General features: G+C 38.8%; 6 protein-coding genes across 7 annotated transcripts in view; 4 read left to right on the top strand and 2 right to left on the bottom strand.

The window, feature by feature from the left end:
• LOC106304458 (protein transport protein Sec61 subunit gamma-1) overlaps positions 1 to 1,048 on the top strand; it is a 2,139-nt gene extending 1,091 nt beyond the window's left edge. Inside the window, exon 3 of the mRNA XM_013740866.1 lies at positions 858 to 1,048. The gene's annotated coding sequence lies outside the window, so the exon portion shown is untranslated. The remainder of the gene's footprint in view (positions 1 to 857) is intronic.
• Positions 1,049 to 1,284: 236 nt separating this feature from the next.
• Positions 1,285 to 2,899, top strand: LOC106301910 (glucuronoxylan 4-O-methyltransferase 1-like). Its single transcript, XM_013738392.1, has one exon. It carries the CDS (start codon positions 1,730 to 1,732, stop codon positions 2,666 to 2,668), a length of 939 nt encoding a protein of 312 aa, XP_013593846.1. The 5' UTR covers positions 1,285 to 1,729; the 3' UTR covers positions 2,669 to 2,899.
• LOC106301909 (snurportin-1) lies at positions 2,900 to 5,196 on the bottom strand. The gene is made up of 7 exons (XM_013738391.1): positions 4,765 to 5,196; positions 4,503 to 4,689; positions 4,167 to 4,417; positions 3,805 to 3,919; positions 3,592 to 3,684; positions 3,231 to 3,374; positions 2,900 to 3,132 (listed from the first exon to the last, which is right to left on the bottom strand). The coding sequence occupies exons 1-7, from the start codon at positions 5,121 to 5,123 to the stop codon at positions 3,019 to 3,021; spliced, it is 1,263 nt and encodes a 420-aa protein (XP_013593845.1). The 5' UTR covers positions 5,124 to 5,196; the 3' UTR covers positions 2,900 to 3,018.
• A 515-nt stretch (positions 5,197 to 5,711) lies between these two features.
• On the top strand, positions 5,712 to 10,012 carry LOC106307045 (conserved oligomeric Golgi complex subunit 2-like). The gene is made up of 12 exons (XM_013743882.1): positions 5,712 to 6,256; positions 6,374 to 6,574; positions 7,078 to 7,411; positions 7,522 to 7,683; positions 7,860 to 7,959; positions 8,048 to 8,263; positions 8,351 to 8,456; positions 8,654 to 8,854; positions 9,028 to 9,132; positions 9,212 to 9,337; positions 9,503 to 9,637; positions 9,741 to 10,012. Exons 1-12 carry the CDS (start codon positions 5,783 to 5,785, stop codon positions 9,852 to 9,854), a joined length of 2,274 nt encoding a protein of 757 aa, XP_013599336.1. The 5' UTR covers positions 5,712 to 5,782; the 3' UTR covers positions 9,855 to 10,012.
• Positions 10,013 to 10,291: 279 nt separating this feature from the next.
• LOC106301519 (argininosuccinate synthase, chloroplastic-like) lies at positions 10,292 to 17,055 on the top strand. 2 transcript variants are annotated; one of them, XR_001262208.1, is made up of 11 exons: positions 10,292 to 10,525; positions 10,694 to 10,749; positions 10,860 to 10,947; positions 11,097 to 11,238; positions 11,357 to 11,405; positions 11,499 to 11,681; positions 11,757 to 11,831; positions 11,918 to 12,103; positions 12,200 to 12,288; positions 12,469 to 13,169; positions 17,033 to 17,055. XR_001262208.1 is itself a non-coding variant. In XM_013737936.1 (10 exons), the coding sequence occupies exons 1-10, from the start codon at positions 10,453 to 10,455 to the stop codon at positions 13,019 to 13,021; spliced, it is 1,494 nt and encodes a 497-aa protein (XP_013593390.1). In that variant the 5' UTR covers positions 10,292 to 10,452; the 3' UTR covers positions 13,022 to 13,189. The 2 variants fall into 2 exon arrangements, 1 of the variants encoding a protein (XP_013593390.1); XM_013737936.1 differs by lacking the exon at positions 17,033 to 17,055 and having other exon boundaries at positions 12,469 to 13,189.
• Positions 13,732 to 14,934, bottom strand: LOC106303383 (fidgetin-like protein 1). Its single transcript, XM_013739666.1, has 6 exons — positions 14,803 to 14,934; positions 14,635 to 14,718; positions 14,376 to 14,548; positions 14,150 to 14,288; positions 13,933 to 14,067; positions 13,732 to 13,857 (listed from the first exon to the last, which is right to left on the bottom strand). Exons 1-6 carry the CDS (start codon positions 14,932 to 14,934, stop codon positions 13,732 to 13,734), a joined length of 789 nt encoding a protein of 262 aa, XP_013595120.1.
• Positions 17,056 to 17,172: the final 117 nt, after the last annotated feature.

The following is a 17,172-nucleotide window of genomic DNA, read 5'->3' as shown; positions in this document are numbered from 1 at the left end:
CGCAATTTCTCGGTTTTGGCGGGAAAACACAATTTCTCGGTTTCGGCGGGAAAACGCAATTTCTCGGTTTCGGTGGGAAATCGCAATTTCTCGGTTTCAGCGGGAAAACGCAATTTCTCGGTTTCAGCGGGAAAACGCAATTTCTCGGTTTCAGCGGGAAAACGCAAAAAACGCAATTTTCGGTTTTGGCGGGAAAACGAATTTCTGGTTTTGGCGGAAAACGTAATTTCTCGGTTTCGACTGAAAAATGAAAATTCTCGAATTTGAAAGAAAAACATAGTTTTACATTTTTGACAGAGAAAAAAATATTTTTATAATTTTGGAAAGTAAACGTAATTTCAAAATTTTAGAAATAAGATCTTGACTAATAATTTTAAATTTTATTGGGTGTCCATGGGCATGCCCATTTGGACATGGTCTCTATTGGTCTTGGATTTTTGTTTGGACCATTGTCTAATATGGACCACCCATTAGTGCCCAAAACTGAAATGGTCCAACTGGTCATGCCCATTTGGACCATGGACGGACCATTTGACAGCTATACTTTTGATACCAGATAGTATTAATTTCTTTGGAGGGTTTTGTTCTTTCTAGATGCTGAGTAAGTACTTTGTATTTGCACATTTAATAGGATTGTTTATGTGTATCCTGGATTCGGTTGTCAAAAGAATAGACTTTTCTTATTCGATTATGAGCATTGGATTAGCATGTTAGCATAATTGAAGATGAATGATATCTAACTCTTTGTTTAGATATATATATGAATGCTGAATTAGTGTCAAGTGAAAGTGGATTTAAGTTTTGTCATTGTAATTCGAGATAAACTCTTATAAATGTTTGGTTTGGCATGTTTGCAGATAACCAGCGAAGAAGGCGAAGAGAAGAGCAGGGTAACAGCTTTCTTACTTGTTTCAAGAAAATACTTCATAGTTTTTTTTTTGTATGTTCAGATTCTCAGAAAGAGGAAACATTTGTTTAACCACACATTTTGAGATTAGTCTCTCCAGTAATTGCATTCTATTTTATAAGTGTCACTGTTTATTTCGCTGTACCGTTAGAAATTGGGATGGTGAACCTTTAGTTATGGTGGCAAAACTCACAAATTTAGAAAAATAACTCGTATGAATTCATCAAGTTAAATTTTACATTCGACCAAAAAAAAAATTACATGTTTGCATACAAGTAACCGGTAGATAATATACACTTGAACTACCAGCAACCGAATGCTACAGAGTAAATTAACTTTTTGAAGAGTACCTTGTCCTCATTTGTCTTAATCTCATTTCATTAGATCCCTGATTACGGTAAAGACTGGCTAGTACTTACTACCCTTAATCGTTACATTATATTAACACTTTTGCCTCTGATTCACCACTCTTTCAACAGTTTCTTGTAAACAACCTATTCACCACCAATCTTGTTCACCCAATCGCAATTACATTGATACACGTTTATATCTTTTTGACTAATATCTTTGCCACTCCAATCTACATGACAAATACTAAAACTCTAATAATGATGTTTGGAAAAAACCCAAACTACCAAGCAAATGACTTGCCAACCAGAACAAACAACAAATAGAATCTTGGAACGGAAGCAATAGGACCTTTCCTTTATATTCACTCGAAGATGACACAAATACACAACTGATGAGATAAACATGAAATACCATTCCCAAACTCATTTGAGAACCTGAAGATACTGAAAGAAAGGAGATAATAGTTTTATAATGCCTCCACAACTTCATCAGTCTCCACTTCGTGTTCTCAACCCTCTACTTAGATTCTCACCTCCTTCCTCCCCTGATACCCCAAAACACCAGAGGGAATCAAAGATCACGATGCCAAACTTCACAGTACGTAAACTCATACCTCTACTTATCTTCGTTCTCTCAAGCCTCTCTGTTCTTCGCCTCCTCCGTATCTCGTTAAAGTCTTCATCCTCTGCTTCTGGTTCCCTCTCTTCCACCACATTTCGGTCCTCATTCAGTCAGCAGATAAGTGCTAATGCGAGCTATAGCGCTCTCACAGAAAATGAACTCAAGCTCTTATCAGATACCGTTACTAGTAGATCACCTTGCAACGTCCTTGTTTTTGGGTTAGCACCTCAGTACCTCACTTTATCCTCAATCAACACCAGGGGCATTACCGTCATTCTAGAAGATGAACAATCAAAAACAAAAGCTGAAGTAAATCCCAACAACACAAGAATCTACAGCTTGAAGTACCATCAGATGGAAGTCAAGAACGCTTACAAACTTCTCCGACATGCCCGAGCTAACCCCGCATGTGCTGCACTAAATACGAATACTCTACATCAAGGCTCATCAGAATGCAAACTGAAACTGAGGGATTTGGCACAGGAAGTACACGATACCAGATGGGATGTGATAGTTGTTGATGGACCACGTGGAGATGCCTTAGAGGCGCCAGGTAGGATGGGGAGTATATACACTGCAGCTGTGTTAGCAAGACAAGGAAGTAGTAACTCAACAACAGATGTTTTTGTGCATGATGTGCAAAGGACTGTCGAGAAGTGGCTCTCCTGGGAATTCTTGTGCCAGGAGAATCAGGTTTCAGCTAAAGGAAACTTCTGGAAGTTTCGGATCAAGGGTCGATCAAATGCATCTAGGTTCTGCTCACCAGAAACAGCCTTGATCAGATATTAGCAAAATTAGTTCAAAAGCAAGGTTGTTGCTCTGTCACACTACGGCGCCTGTCTCATAACAGTGTGTAGGGAAGTATATGTTCAAATAAGGCATTCAATGTAGACTAGCTATCAGAGATTTGTACAAATGTCATTCCAAGTAGTTAATGGATAGAGGTTGATGAAATGGTCATAGTTTTCAGGATTTTTCTTTTTTAAGCATAGTTTTCATGCAAAAATATTCATTAATAGATATTTAATCAAAGCATCGTGTGTGAGAAGCCAAAAGATAGCTGAAAATCTTTAAAAAAATATGATACTCTCTGGTTTCCACAAAACACACAACACAATGTCCAAAAGTCTCTCCTCTCTTCAATCGGACATCTCTACTTCAGGGAGCTTGTCTTGTTGGTTCTCCTGTGAAATCATCGATGCAAGATCTTCAACTTTCAGGGGAGAACGTCGTGCCATATATTGAAACATGATCTGCAAGATGGATCGTAAATGCTTAAGAGTTTCAATTCATAAAAACATGATTCCCTAAAATTTCGAGTGCAATATATGCAAAAGAAGAGAGTGTTAACCTTGGAATAGCTATCCGCAAATGCTCGAGCTCGGTTTGACACACTGATATATTGTAAATCTGCCTTCTCAAATTTACCATCCACACAGTTCAACCCTCCATCGCCTATGGCAAATCGAACAAGGCTTCCTGGAGACAGTCCTGACTGTAATATCCAACATGGCAAGAAGCACACAGTGAGAAAGCATCCTTGAGATATTATATATTCAGTCATTACCAGTACATGAGGTCTATTAGCAGACTAAGCAGTAGTAAACTAGAGGGATTTTTTAATCCTAGTCTCCTAGAAGGCAGACATTCCTAAGCAACATCACTAACTAGTAGACTTCATAACAAAGCACTGTATCGTATCTAGAACATACCTGTTTAACAAAATCTGCATTCAAGCAATTAACTACTACAGGTGGATCATCTGATGTTACAATTTTCCCATCATCTTGCAACTCCAAGACGATCTGCATTTTTACACGATGCAGAGAGAATATATGTTAAGACTTGTAAACGGGAGTATAACACTAAACAAGTTGTATTAAAAAAGCATGAGCTCTGTTTATATCTATGTCAAGTCCACTTACATGTTGTTGGCTTGGAACTTGTCCATTGTTGTCTGTATCAATGACATACTGACTACACCTCTCATCCTTCCATATCAACACCAGAGGAGTATTCCCAGTATGATAATGTGCATGCCTGCGACAAATTTACATGAACTTAAGTAAATGTTGCCGAATAACAATTGGCCAGAAACAAAATGACATAGAAAATAAGATTCATTGTTAAACAAAAACTTTATCAAAGAAGAGCCCTAGACCAATGAGCACGTTGTCAAAGACACATTTTATCTACAAGTGCAGGCAATCATCATAAAATATTGGTTACTGAAGCAAACTAAATGGCATCCTTCCTACAAGTCGGAGAGATGAAATGAAGAACTTACTTGTTATAGAACAACAACCCATCCTTGACATAAGGTAATGATCCCGTATAAGCCGAGTGAAGTCCGCTTTGGTCGCAGTTATAAAAAGGAACAACACTGAACCTGAACTTGTGGTAAAAAGAAGGCGGATCACAAGCACCAGTCTCATCAAGCTTTGACTGCAACCAAAAGAACCTAAACTCTGCTGTACATTCATAAAGCGAGTAACCCCTCCAACAAACCATATCAATCACGTAATACGTCTGATCCGCCTACACAAAACAATACCAAACCACTTAGTAAGATAAGAAAACGAAGATAATCATAATAAACCAAGAAAAGGAAGAATCTTTTAACCTCGTGAAATATACAATCTAGTATCGAATACGATTGTGCTGGACCAGAAACACCTTTCTTCCTAGCACCACCAGGCAACGCAGAAGGAAAATGATGCAAGACGGATCCATTACGTAACCTGCTAACGGTAACTCCATCTGTTGACACTACAAAACATCGCTTCCCAGCTGGTCTCGCTAGCACATACCTTTAAAAAAAAACCAAAAAAGTTACAAACTTTGTAATGAAAAAACAAAATCGAACAAGAGGGCTAGTTAGTTACCAATCTCTGCTTAGATTCTCAGGAACGTCGATCATCCACTCAGGTAACATAAGCTGGCTCGCGAACCACTTGCGAGCCTCAGGTCCTCTCAGACTCGAAGCTTGGCGAATGCTAAAGCTACTGGCTTCCGATTCGTGTCCGGCGGTGTCGACGTCGGGCATGGGTTCGGATAGTGTTTCCGGGTCGACATCGGGGGAGGATGATGATTGGAGGGATATTACGGAAGAGGCGAGGTTTCGAGCTCGCTGCTGGGCGTCGGAGCGGTGCTGAGACTGGCGGAGAAGTGAAAGGTCTCTGCGTTTCTGTTGGTCGGAGATAGGTCGTCGCTTGAAAGGACGGCGAAGATCATGCGGCGCCATTCTCGGAGGAAGAAAGCTGTATCGTCACGCGGTACCGAGTTCGAATCCTGTTGACGAAACCAAACCGGTTTGATTTGGGATATATAAACTTTTTTTTTTTTTTGGTCAGTTATCCCATCTTAAACTAGATCAAATGGAGGCAGACAAACGGATTCTCCTAAACGTACCTTCGTCTGACCGGATCTGATCTATATTGGAAAAAATATAGCATATGTTTCTTGCTTTTTTTGTTAATGCGTCTGCTCGACCATTCCTACTCCGAAGAATACGAGATAATTTAAAATAATTTAATTTTAGATGAATTTTGAATAATTTTCCACTAATTGTGGTTAAACTTTTTTGTGGTGAAAATAGGAAGGTTTACCAAATTATTTTCAATCATAATAAAATTTACTATACATTTTAAAACTAAATTCAATAATGTTACTTTTTTTCTATAATCATAATATTCATGTTTGAAAAATACACCCTCTCTGTGTTCTGGATTTGAGTGTGTGACTATGATATTTGGTTTTGTAGCTCACTTAATATTTTAACCGGTTCAATTGGTTTGGTAGAAACACCCTAAGCTTGGATTATCTTCCTAACTAACCTCTCAGTTCTCATAACTCCTCCATCTCACGGATCACTCAGGCTTCCCACACTGCATCGAATCGAAAATGTCAGATCTGGTCGCTCCGCTTCCTTCGCCATCGTCAGCTCCGAGATCCGCCTCAGACTTCTTCTCCGATCCTTACGACTCGCATCCTCTGTGGTTCAAACCTTCCCTCTTCCTCTCCCCTGACTTCGACTCCGAGTCCTACATCTCCGAGCTCCGCACCTTCGTCCCCTTCGACACTCTCCGATCCGAGCTCCGATCACACCTCGCCTCCCTCAACCGCGAGCTCGTTGATCTCATCAATCGAGACTACGCTGATTTCGTGAGCCTGAGCACCAAGCTCGTCGATATCGATGAGGCTGTTGTCCGCATGCGCGCCCCGCTCCTTGGGATTCGCGAGAAGATTGCTGCGTTTCGTGGATCTGTGGAGGCTGCGCTTTTCGCACTGAGGAGTGGGTTGCAGCAGCGATCCGATGCCGCTGCTGCGAGGGAGGTTCTGGAGTTGTTGCTCGATACTTTTCATGTGGTATCTAAGGTACATGATTGTGCATTGTAGTTTCGTTTATATTGAGTAAAGATGTTTCTTCATTGCTTGTTGGTTATGAAATCTCAATGCTTGACGTAAATAAGGTATCTTCTTTGGGGATTTTAGGTTGAGAAGCTTATAAAAGTTCTACCGAGTGCTCCTTCTGATTGGAAAAACGAGGATGGTGTTTCCCTGGGAAGGAGCTCTGTGAATGTTGAAAATTCCACACAGCAAGATGGCACTACCATGAGAGAAACTCAGAGCATGCTTTTGGAAAGAATAGCTAGTGAAATGAATCGGCTCAAGTTCTATATGGCTCATGCACAGGTCTCCATCACGCATTTACTTTCTTTTTCTTTTGCCAATTCACAATTCCTTGTTCGTTACAAAATATAGATTACATTAGCAATGCACTCTGTTCCTTTTAATGTACAACGTGTAAACACAGGAGTATTTTGATACGATTGATGCTAGGAAGTTTTTCTTTTCAGTCCTAGCCGTTATCAGTGTCAAAGTTATAACGAGAATGGCAAGAAATTGGGTCTCTTATAGGATAATTATGGAAGAGGTTTGGATATACTGCATGAGTAGTATCCTGGGGATCAAAACTAGTTATGCTTATGGGGCTTGAGAAATGGCTTGGCTGATAGGAGAGTTCATTGGCTTTAATAAGATTTCTGACAAAATTGAGTAAAATGAGATGATACCTGGTAAAACATTGTGAAATCTCTGGTGTTCTAAAAAAAATTCATTACACCTCGTTAGCCTCAGAAGACAATAGAAAGTCTTATGGATGATGCTCACTACTTTTTTCTTTTATGCCAGTACAGAACCTGCCTTTCGTTGAGAACATGGAGAAGAGGATTCAGAGCGCTAGTGTGTTATTGGATGCTAGCCTGGGTCATTGCTTCATTGACGGGCTAAACAACAGCGACACAAGCGTCCTTTACAACTGCCTGCGTGCATATGCTGCCATTGATAACACCAAGAATGCTGAAGAAATTTTTCGTACATCGGTTGTGGCTCCATTTATACATAAAACTATTGCACATGAAACATCAGCAGATGCTACTGGAACATCAGATGAACTTGAAAACGATTATAAACATATCAAGCATTTTATTGCGAAGGACTGTAAGATGCTGCTAGATATAACTTCAACCGGTAAGTTGCTCCACTCTCTGTAATAGCAGTCTTGTTCGTTATCACAGTTGGACATATCATTTTATATCTAACTCAGTGTACTCCTTGCATGGTATCTTGGTTATAAACAGAGAAATCGGGTTTGCACGTCTTCAATTTCTTGGCAAATTCAATTCTGAAAGAAGTTCTTTCGGCAATCCAGAAGGTCAAACCAGGAGCCTTTTCTCCTGGAAGGCCTACTGAGTTCTTGAAAAATTACAAGGCAAGCTTGGATTTCTTGGCATATCTTGAAGGTAGGTTAGCTGATCTATATCTTTCTCTGAGCTTGATCTCATGGCTATTCAGATTTCAGACGCATTGTGAACTAATCTTCATGCGTCTTATATAAACAAATAGTATAATTTTATATTAGTTGATAACATTATTTGAATATTTTTCAGTAGCGTCATACCATGTACTTTTTATGAAGGTTATTGTCCGTCAAGGTCCGCTGTCACCAAGTTTCGAACTGAAGCAGTATGTATCGAATTCATGAAGCAATGGAATGTGGGAGTATACTTTTCACTGAGGTATTGGAGATTTACCATAGATGGTTGACTTACTGTTAGATTAGTGGTGGTGTCTCAGCTTCTCTAACTCGAAAATATATAATTTCAGGTTTCAGGAGATAGCTGGAGCCTTGGATTCTACTCTTACTTCTTCTTCTCTGGTTTTCATTCAGGATTCTGATTTAGATAAACAGAGTTTTCCCACCTTAATGCTCAGACAGAGCGCTACTCTGTTGGAAAGCTTGCGGTCATGTTGGAAAGAAGATGTTCTTGTTTTCTCCGCTGCTGATAAGTTTCTTCGATTGACCTTGCAGCTTCTTTCGAGGTTTGATAAAATTTGATTATTAAATTTTTTACGCTTATTAGTTTTGGGTTTCAGTTCTTATTTTGACAATGTGCTAATAACATGTAGATATTGCATTTGGGTGTCATCTGCGTTGCATACTAGAAAGGGTAATGCTAGTTCGAGTCCTGGATGTGACTGGGCAGTTTCAGCCTCTGCAGAAGATTTTGTATATGTAAGTCACGTTTTTTTATCTGGATTGTGACTTAGCTTCTCTGATATTCGGATTTCTACTATCTCGTGTTTATTGAATCAGCTAAAGTTGTGTAATGTGGGACAACTTAAAAGCTGCGTCCATGTTTTGTAACCTTAATTATATAATAAGAGTGACAAAAACTGATGTGGAATATTGATACATCTCCTTCCTTGCAGGTTATACATGATGTAAATTATCTAGTCTCAGAAGTTTGTGGCGATTACCTTAAACATATATCACAATACATATCTTCATGCTCCACTGAAGTTCAGGATGTGGTGAGGATGAGCATACTACAGGGTGGAGATAAATTAAAGGAAGTGCTACCTTCACTTACCAACACAATTATTGAAATCATTGTTGATAAATCTGTTGAGGTAAAGCCCTGAAGATACATTAGGTCCATTGTTTGATTTTATGTGCTTCAAGATTGGGTTGACGGCCTTAATACTTACAAGAATACTGTTGACTATAGTTTAATTTATAGCTGAATAGGTGAATGTTATTCTCCCAGTATCATATATGGTAAATGCTTTCATTTATTTTATAGGACCTAAGGCAGGTCAAGGGAATAACGGCAACATATAGGTTGACTAATAAACCACCGCCGGTCAGGCATTCACCATATGTTTTTGGCATATTGCGTCATGTAAAGGTATTGATTCCCTTTTGGGTTACGATTTTAAGAACGTTCATAGTTACTTGATTGCACCCTGCACCTTGTCTATTAATAGGCCTTTTTGGAGGGAGAAAAGGCTACACGGTACTTGACGCAGGCAACAAGGGAAGAGTTACTGCTTCGAACTGTCACTGAAATTACCAGGCGGTATTACGAATTAGCTGACGAAGTTGTTAGCGTGGTAAGTATTTTGTTTTAAACACTTGACTAGGATTATCAATGAAAGAAACTCTATTCTGTGAAAGGCACATATAGTCTCAGTATCGTTTCAGTCTGGTATTGGTTTAGATATATCAGTAGTTTATGCGTGGGAAAAGACTGATTGATTATAGTAAATATGTTACAGGCGAGAAGAACAGAGTCATCGCTTCAGCAATTCCGACGAAAGGCACAGAAAAGAGCAGGTGCAGCATCAGGTGTCTCTGACGACAATGTATCTGAAACAGACAAGATGTGTATGCAGTTATTCCTTGATACTCAGGTAACCCTTCACATGATTCACTGTGTTAAGTACGTACTAAATGTCTGGAAGTATTAGATTTAGAAAGAAGTGTAACATCATCGGTTAATATCTCTATTACCAGGAGTATGGCCGAAACATCTCTGCTTTGGGGCTAAAACCGGCAGAAATACCGGTTTACTGTTCCCTCTGGCAATGCGTTGCACCTGCGGATAGGCAGAACACAATCAGTGTTTGAGAACTCACACGGAATTTTCTTTCATCCAACATTAACGGTTTCATACATCTTGCAATAATAATAGGAAGTCTTTTCTTTTGTTTGTTGTTTTATATTTCGTTTGTGTTTGTTTGCATAACCTATCTTTATTATGATCAATCAAAGTATTTGGTATAGTAGCTGACACTTTAGTAATCTTGAAAATTAGTATTTGTTCATGTTAAACTGAATTATTGACGCCAAAAAATAACTAAACAAGTGTGAAGTGTGAACTAAAGTCTAAAGATATTATAAATTTAAATAGTATACATGTGCCCCCGAAACAAAAAAAAAAAAGATAAAAAATGATTTTACACATGTACTGTAGTAATGAAAGCATGTGATAATATTAATACACAGGTTCAAATATTTATCAAGCATATTATAATTGAGAAATGAAAAACAGGTGAAATAAAAAGATATAGAAATGAAAAACAGATATGGGGAGTCAAAACCCTAGAGGAGGTGGACCCTGTTGACAATCTTACCACTTAAAACAAGAGCCACCAAGACCGAACCTCACTGTTAATAACACACAACGCAGACAGTAAAGCAAAAAACCCAGAAATAATTTTCTGACATGGCTGAAATCTCGGCGACTTCGTTTCCTTCTTCTTCGTCAGCCTCTCTCGCGCTTCGAAGCTCCCTAAATGGTTGGTTATCTATGTACCAATCTTGTATTTTTTCTTCTTCTGAAAATTACCGTTTGTTATTGTCTATTGTAATCCGAGAGTATTCCAAATGTGTGTCTGTGTTGTTGATCTCTGATATGGTTCAACAGGTTATAATGGAAATGTCAATTGATATATGTTTGTGCGCAGGTAGCTTAAGATGTCAAAATGTAGCTTGTCTAAGAACCACTTCTCTGTTTCAAGAGGTATTCTCAATTCGAATTGATATTATCATATATGCTTATTAAAAGATGAATCATGTATCTAAAAATCATACACGACCTCTGTCTCTCTATTTGCTTTGACTGAATGACAGTTATCTGTGAAACGAAGCCAGCTCTCTGGCAATGCTGTTGCTACTACCACTACTCATGTTCCCCTAACCCGCGGCAGCAAGAGTCAAGGTGAAGTTAGCATTGCACTGAATCTGCCCTTTTCCTTTAATAAATCATCATCTTTGTTTGCCTGATCAAATTATATTGTATTCGATTGAGTAGCCTCAATGTTATTTCCGTTATTATTTAACAATTTGTGGTCTTGAATATTGCAACAGCAATTCGAGCTGTTCTCTCCGGTGATGGACAAACTGTCGTGTCTGCTGATTCAAAGGAAGCCGGGCTCCGTGGCAAGCTGAAAAAAGTCGTTCTTGCTTACAGTGGAGGCTTAGACACCTCCGTCATCGTGCCATGGCTCAAGTATGTTTCTTTCCTTTCTCTCCAGTTCATTTCATCGTCATCCGCTGGTTTTGAAACAATCAGTTTATATATATATATATATGTGCACTAATCTTACATTGAAGTGTTTGTTCTGTAGGGAGAACTATGGCTGTGAAGTTGTGTGTTTCACCGCAGATGTTGGTCAGGTACTCTTACATTACTCCCAACTTTTTTTTTTTTTTTTTGTAGCATTCCACGTATGTATGCCTTCTCAAACTCTAAATGCTTTTGATACGAAGGGTATAAAAGAGTTGGAGGGTTTGGAACAAAAGGCTAAAGCTAGTGGCGCTTCTCAGCTGGTAGTTAAGGATCTCACGGAGGAGTTTGTGAAAGATTACATATTCCCTTGTCTAAGAGCTGGTGCCATCTATGAACGAAAATACTTGCTCGGTACCTCCATGGCTCGTCCTGTCATTGCTAAGGTAAACATTTCCATAGGTTTTATATGTTTTTCAAATAGTTTAAAATAGCTCTAATATGTTTCTTAAATGATTTAGGCCATGGTAGATGTAGCAGCAGAGGTTGGAGCTGATGCCGTTGCACATGGGTGTACTGGCAAAGGAAATGACCAGGCAAGTACTTGGATTCTCTTGCTATAAAACACACTTATGGATTCTTACATTACTTTTTTTTCTTCTTCTTTTGATCGGTTGACCAGGTTCGGTTTGAGCTCACCTTCTTTTCGCTGAACCCTGAACTTAAAGTTGTGGCACCTTGGAGAGAATGGGAAATCCAAGGCAGAGAAGACGCTATTGAGTACGCGAAGAAGCATAACGTTCCTGTCCCCGTGACAAAGAAATCTATTTACAGCCGAGACAGGAACCTCTGGCACCTTAGTCATGAGGTAAAAAAAAACAAAAGTCATATACATTCCCTTTTGTATACAAATTTTGATACGTACGTGCTTGTCTCTGATACTGAACATCTTTATTGTTGAAAGGGTGATATATTGGAAGATCCAGCAAACGAGCCCAAGAAAGATATGTACATGATGAGTGTAGATCCCGAAGATGCCCCTGATCAGCCTGAGTAAGTTGCCTTCCTCTAAAGCTCTGCTTGATATTTTGATTAGTTCTTTTGTGAGTCTAGGGCATTGTAGATTTGTTGAGCTGTGTTAGCTGTAGAAGGAAGTTTATATACCAATAGTACGGATTTTACACTTGGCATCATAACTTGTGGTTACTTGAATGATGTTGTTACTCTTAACAGATACATTGAGATCGGGATAGAATCTGGACTTCCAGTGGCACTCAACGGGAAGGCTCTCTCTCCAGCCACCCTTCTCTCCGAGCTCAACACAATAGGAGGGAAACACGGCATTGGCCGGATCGACATGGTGGAGAATCGTCTCGTCGGGATGAAGTCACGAGGTGTCTATGAAACACCAGGAGGCACCATCCTGTTCGCAGCTGTGCAGGAACTAGAGTCCCTCACGTTAGACAGAGAGAGCATTCAGGTGAAAGACTCGTTAGCTCTGAAGTACGCTGAGATGGTCTATGCGGGGAGATGGTTTGATCCGCTTAAGGAGTCCATGGACGCTTTCATGGAGAAGTTAACTGAGAAAACCACGGGATCTGTAACACTGAAGCTGTACAAAGGATCTGTGTCGGTGACAGGGCGTAAGAGTCCGAACAGTCTGTACAGACAGGACATATCTTCGTTTGAAGGGAGTGAGATTTACAACCAAGCTGATGCAGCTGGGTTCATTCGTCTTTACGGGTTGCCTATGAGAGTTAGAGCAATGCTTGAGAAAGGCATTTAGAAAAAGGTTTCATCGTGAGTTTATTTGAATGACATTAGAAGATCACTTTCCTTGTGTTCAAGATTTGATGCGTTTTAGCTTCAGCTTCTGTTTGGAATAATTCTGTGTTCTTTCTTCACTTTGTTTTCGTTTTGGAGAAACTCAATAAATGGAATAATGTTTCCCAAACCCTGGACAAATCCTGAACACCCCCAAGACATTGAGTTTAACATCTACCAACCAATTGAACCGGTTGTAATCTCACATAAACTACAAAACCAAAGATCATTCATTGATTAAATTTTAGGAGATTTTAGATTTTAATTAAATTTCTGTGTTATTCAACTAATGATTGCTAAATATCTTTCCAAAAATATCTGCAATCATTAAAATCTAAAAACAAATTAAGTGGATTGTGGTGGATTATAGCTAAAGTTTTTAAGATTCATAATTCAATAGAGCATAATCATTCAATTTTATCACCACTTTTTGATCTTGGTACGATCAGTGATCAATGTCATTTTTCTTTCAAATTGTTTAACTAAATTCTAACAATTGAGAATTAATGAAGAAACAAAAAAAAACGGTTAAATATATATTTTCCTTAATTAAATTATAGAAAACCAGTTAAACTATTAAGCAAAAAGAAAGTACTATTGGATTAGGGTATAGTGTACGACTCTAATCCCAACCAAAATATACATAACTGAAGTGATGTTTCTCAAGTAGATTCAATACTGCATAAGGCAGCCGTCACGTGTCCTCTTTCTAGATCCACGTCCACCTTCCCCGTAGCGTTCGTTCCATTGTTGAAGCTCTTTCATGCCCACCGACTCTGACTTGATGCTTGCGCACACCTGATTCAACAACAAAAAAGAGACCTTTACTACAACAGTTATCTGAGCCTTGACAAAAGCAAAAGTATATCTCACCTTCTCAAGTGTGTATATGAAATCTTGCATGTTCAAAGCTCGGATATCATAACTTCCATGCAGAGCTGGAGGAATTTTACCTTCCGCATTATATATCTCCAACATTCGACGGTTGGAGGCACTAAAACATAGCTTCTGCACAAACCAAAAGAGAATATATATGAGTACGTATTACTTTGGCAGAGACATCATAACAAAGGATAAAAAGAAATTTGACCTTAAGGTCCTTTCCAGAATATCCATTAGTCATCCTAGCAAGTCGAACCAGATCAACATCATCAGATAAGGTTGTTTTCCGCAATATAACCTTTAGTATCTGTGATCTACTCTCAGCATCTGGTAATTCCACCAGAAACCTACACAGTAGGTTAATATCACAACCTAAAATCAATTTTGACAAGGAAAGAATTGACGAGATTTATATAGTCCACAAGGGAACTTACCTACGGCAAAACTGTCCAGTGACAGCCTCATCAAGGTCAAAAGGTCGAGTTGTGGCTGCAAGAACCAGAACACGTTCCTTCTCCTTTTTCGATAGACCAGCCCAATGTTTCATGAAGGCGTTTTTTATCTCAAGTTCCCCCAAGTTTTCTCTTCGGCCCAGCATGCTGTCAACCTACAAGGCAGTAAAAATATTCTATTGAGTGTTAGTAGCTTTGATTACAAGCAACATTCACTCACGAACTAACCATGAAAAATTACCTCCTCCAGAAAGATAACGCAAGGGGACTTTTTACTGGCCAATGAAAAGACAGCTTTGATATACATGTCAACCTCACCAAACAACTGCAGTATTGAGAAAAACAACACAAGACTGAACAGGAGAGTCCAGCTATAGATCAGTGGACTCCAGTATTAGATCAAGTATACCTTATTATATGTGATGCTTGACATGGAGATATCGATGAAGTTGGCACCAGCTTCCACTGCCACTGCCTTTGCAAGCATAGTCTTTCCCGTTCCAGGTGGTCCATATAAGAGAATTCCTTTACAAAGCTGCATCTGCATAGAGAAGAGAAAGACCGGATTGGTTAGGTAGTTAGCACCACCAATACGCACATGTCAAAAACTAGTATAACTAATATCATTCAACTACTCCACAAAAATCATGTACGTGTATACTACAAGCACACTCCAACACAAAGTGAGCCCTGATAAATTCAAGGCAAGGCATGACCTGGTAAATTAAAAGTAAAATAAAAAAACAGAATAAACCAGAGAAGAGAATCACCTCTGTTAATTTCCTTTTGCAGGAGAGTTGAGGTCGTTGAAAAGGAAAAATTACCAATTCCTTGAAGGAATCTTTAAGGTTCTGAAGAGCACCGATGTCATCAAATTTAACACCAATCAGGTTTGGCGGAATAACATCACTTGAAAGCCTCTTCAAGAAGTCTTTTTCTATGGCAATGTCCTGAAAGTAACAGAGAAAATTAAACACTTGTAAACAAAAAAATCAATTTTGATGTGCTAACCTTGCGATACTTGTTTGAGAAGGCAGATTCACTTAGACGAGCCTTCAAAAGTCCAATTCCAAATTTTATGCTGCAAAGTATTTCGCAGTCAAATACTCTGAAACAAAATATAAGAGCAGGTGGCAAAATTACCTATCAAGAGATAAATTAATCTTAGGATTTGGGCCAGGATGAGGATTACGTGTTGCATGGTCACTCAAAGCCCATCCAATGATCTTTTCTGCACCTGAAGTAAGAAAATCAAAAGACAACGTTTTTTTTAGAAAAATTAACAATTTCAATCATGGTCATCATCATAAAGAAACACATACCGTCGGTGTCAATTGTCAGATCCTTTATGCACAGCGTCTCAAGTCCATCACAGCCGAAACCAGATCGTCTCAGCCTCTGAAGATGCAAATAATGGAATTCATTCTCTGAAACGATATACTCATCATATCTATAAATTAAATCTGAAACATACCATGCGTAAGTGATGCAAATTAGCCTTCAGAGTCTCAGCATCACCATCCTCCTCCGATACAAGAAAAGGCACCTTCGTTATCATCGTCGCAGGTTTCTCCTTTTTTTTTTTCTTTTTTCCCCCTAAAATAATAAACAAAAGAGATAGTCAGTCTCAGATTCTATTTATACCTAACATTCTCGCGCCCTTTCCCTTTTCCTCCGTGCCAATACTAATGGGCCTCAAGGACCCAGTTATGTCCAACTTCCTTTTTCTGGGTTTTGACATTTTTGCTGCCGTTCCGGTACATGTTCAGGTTTAATTGGATTATTACAAAGAAAAGACCAAATTTCTTCCTTTTTTTTTAAAACACTTTCATTTCATAAACTTATACAAAAGGGATCAGAATAAAATCCAAATTGACAACAAGATCTTAAGAAACATGATGCAATATAAGATTGGAAACTCGCCAATTCATAAAATCTTGAAGCATAGAAGTAAGTTGCTGGTTTAGAAATAGCACCTATAATGTCATGATCTTCACTAGCAAATATGATGGAATCATAGTGAAGAGACTTCATACTTTCAAAAGAAGTTTCTGTCTTGCTATAGATGGATGTTAGTGAAGGACCTTCTTCCACTTTCTTTGAGAACTTCATCCTAGACAGAACCTATATCACATTTAAGCCAAGATACCGGAGGAGCTTTCCAGCCAAAGATGATCCGATCATTCCTGCTTTTCCATTGCTTTGACTAAAAACCAATGATCCACTTACTCATAAATTTATCTTGCAAAGGTTGGACCCAAAGATAGATTGAGCGTGTAATTACCTCCCCACCCTCCAAGTGTAGAAGCCTCATGGATTTTTGCTATGCCTAATGGTTACAGGGCGTAAGAGCCCGAACAGTCTGTACAGACAGGACATATCTTCGTTTGAAGGGAGTGAGATTTACAACCAGGCGGATGCAGCTGGGTTCATTCGTCTTTACGGGTTGCCTATGAGAGTTAGAGCAATGCTTGAGAAAGGCATCTAGAAAGAAGGGTTTCACCATTAGTTTATTTGCATGACATTTGATGATCACTCCCTTGGTTGTGTTCAAGATTTGATGCGTTTTAGCTTCATCTTCTGTTTGGAATAATTGTGTTATTTCTTCACTTTGTTTTCGTTTTGGGAAAACTTTATAAATCGAATAATGTGTTACTGTGAATGATGAAACTTGTGGTTTCATTAATTGCTAATAACAGTTTGATCTATTTTCTTAAATCATTTGCAAGTTTTGTGAAGACCAGAGTTTGACTATAAAATGAACAAATAAACATGAATT

This window comes from Brassica oleracea, chromosome C7, assembly GCF_000695525.1.
Source record: "Brassica oleracea var. oleracea cultivar TO1000 chromosome C7, BOL, whole genome shotgun sequence".
Classification (NCBI taxonomy): domain Eukaryota; kingdom Viridiplantae; phylum Streptophyta; class Magnoliopsida; order Brassicales; family Brassicaceae; genus Brassica; species Brassica oleracea.
The sequence above is the reverse complement of the archived record's forward strand: the minus strand, read 5'-3'. Positions and strand labels throughout refer to the sequence as shown.

Bases quoted from the DNA above. Each gene is read 5' to 3' on its own strand.
- LOC106303383 (XM_013739666.1), bottom strand. From the start codon at position 14,934: ATGCAGCTTTGTAAAGGAATTCTCTTATATGGACCACCTGGAACGGGA. The intron at 14,549-14,634 runs GTAATTTTTCAT...ACTGCCTTGTAG, and splicing joins GCGTTATCTTTCTGGAGGAG to GTTGACAGCATGCTGGGCCG. The intron at 14,289-14,375 runs GTAAGTTCCCTT...CCTACTGTGTAG, and splicing joins ACTGGACAGTTTTGCCGTAG to GTTTCTGGTGGAATTACCAG.
- LOC106301909 (XM_013738391.1), bottom strand. From the start codon at position 5,123: ATGGCGCCGCATGATCTTCGCCGTCCTTTCAAGCGACGACCTATCTCC. The intron at 3,375-3,591 runs GTATGTTCTAGA...TGGATATTACAG, and splicing joins ATGCAGATTTTGTTAAACAG to TCAGGACTGTCTCCAGGAAG. The intron at 3,133-3,230 runs GTTAACACTCTC...TCCATCTTGCAG, and splicing joins TTGCGGATAGCTATTCCAAG to ATCATGTTTCAATATATGGC.
- LOC106301910 (XM_013738392.1), top strand. From the start codon at position 1,730: ATGCCTCCACAACTTCATCAGTCTCCACTTCGTGTTCTCAACCCTCTA.
- LOC106301519 (XM_013737936.1), top strand. From the start codon at position 10,453: ATGGCTGAAATCTCGGCGACTTCGTTTCCTTCTTCTTCGTCAGCCTCT. The intron at 10,750-10,859 runs GTATTCTCAATT...ACTGAATGACAG, and splicing joins CCACTTCTCTGTTTCAAGAG to TTATCTGTGAAACGAAGCCA. The intron at 11,832-11,917 runs GCAAGTACTTGG...TCGGTTGACCAG, and splicing joins CTGGCAAAGGAAATGACCAG to GTTCGGTTTGAGCTCACCTT.
- LOC106307045 (XM_013743882.1), top strand. From the start codon at position 5,783: ATGTCAGATCTGGTCGCTCCGCTTCCTTCGCCATCGTCAGCTCCGAGA. The intron at 7,684-7,859 runs GTAGGTTAGCTG...CTTTTTATGAAG, and splicing joins TTTCTTGGCATATCTTGAAG to GTTATTGTCCGTCAAGGTCC. The intron at 9,638-9,740 runs GTAACCCTTCAC...CTCTATTACCAG, and splicing joins AGTTATTCCTTGATACTCAG to GAGTATGGCCGAAACATCTC.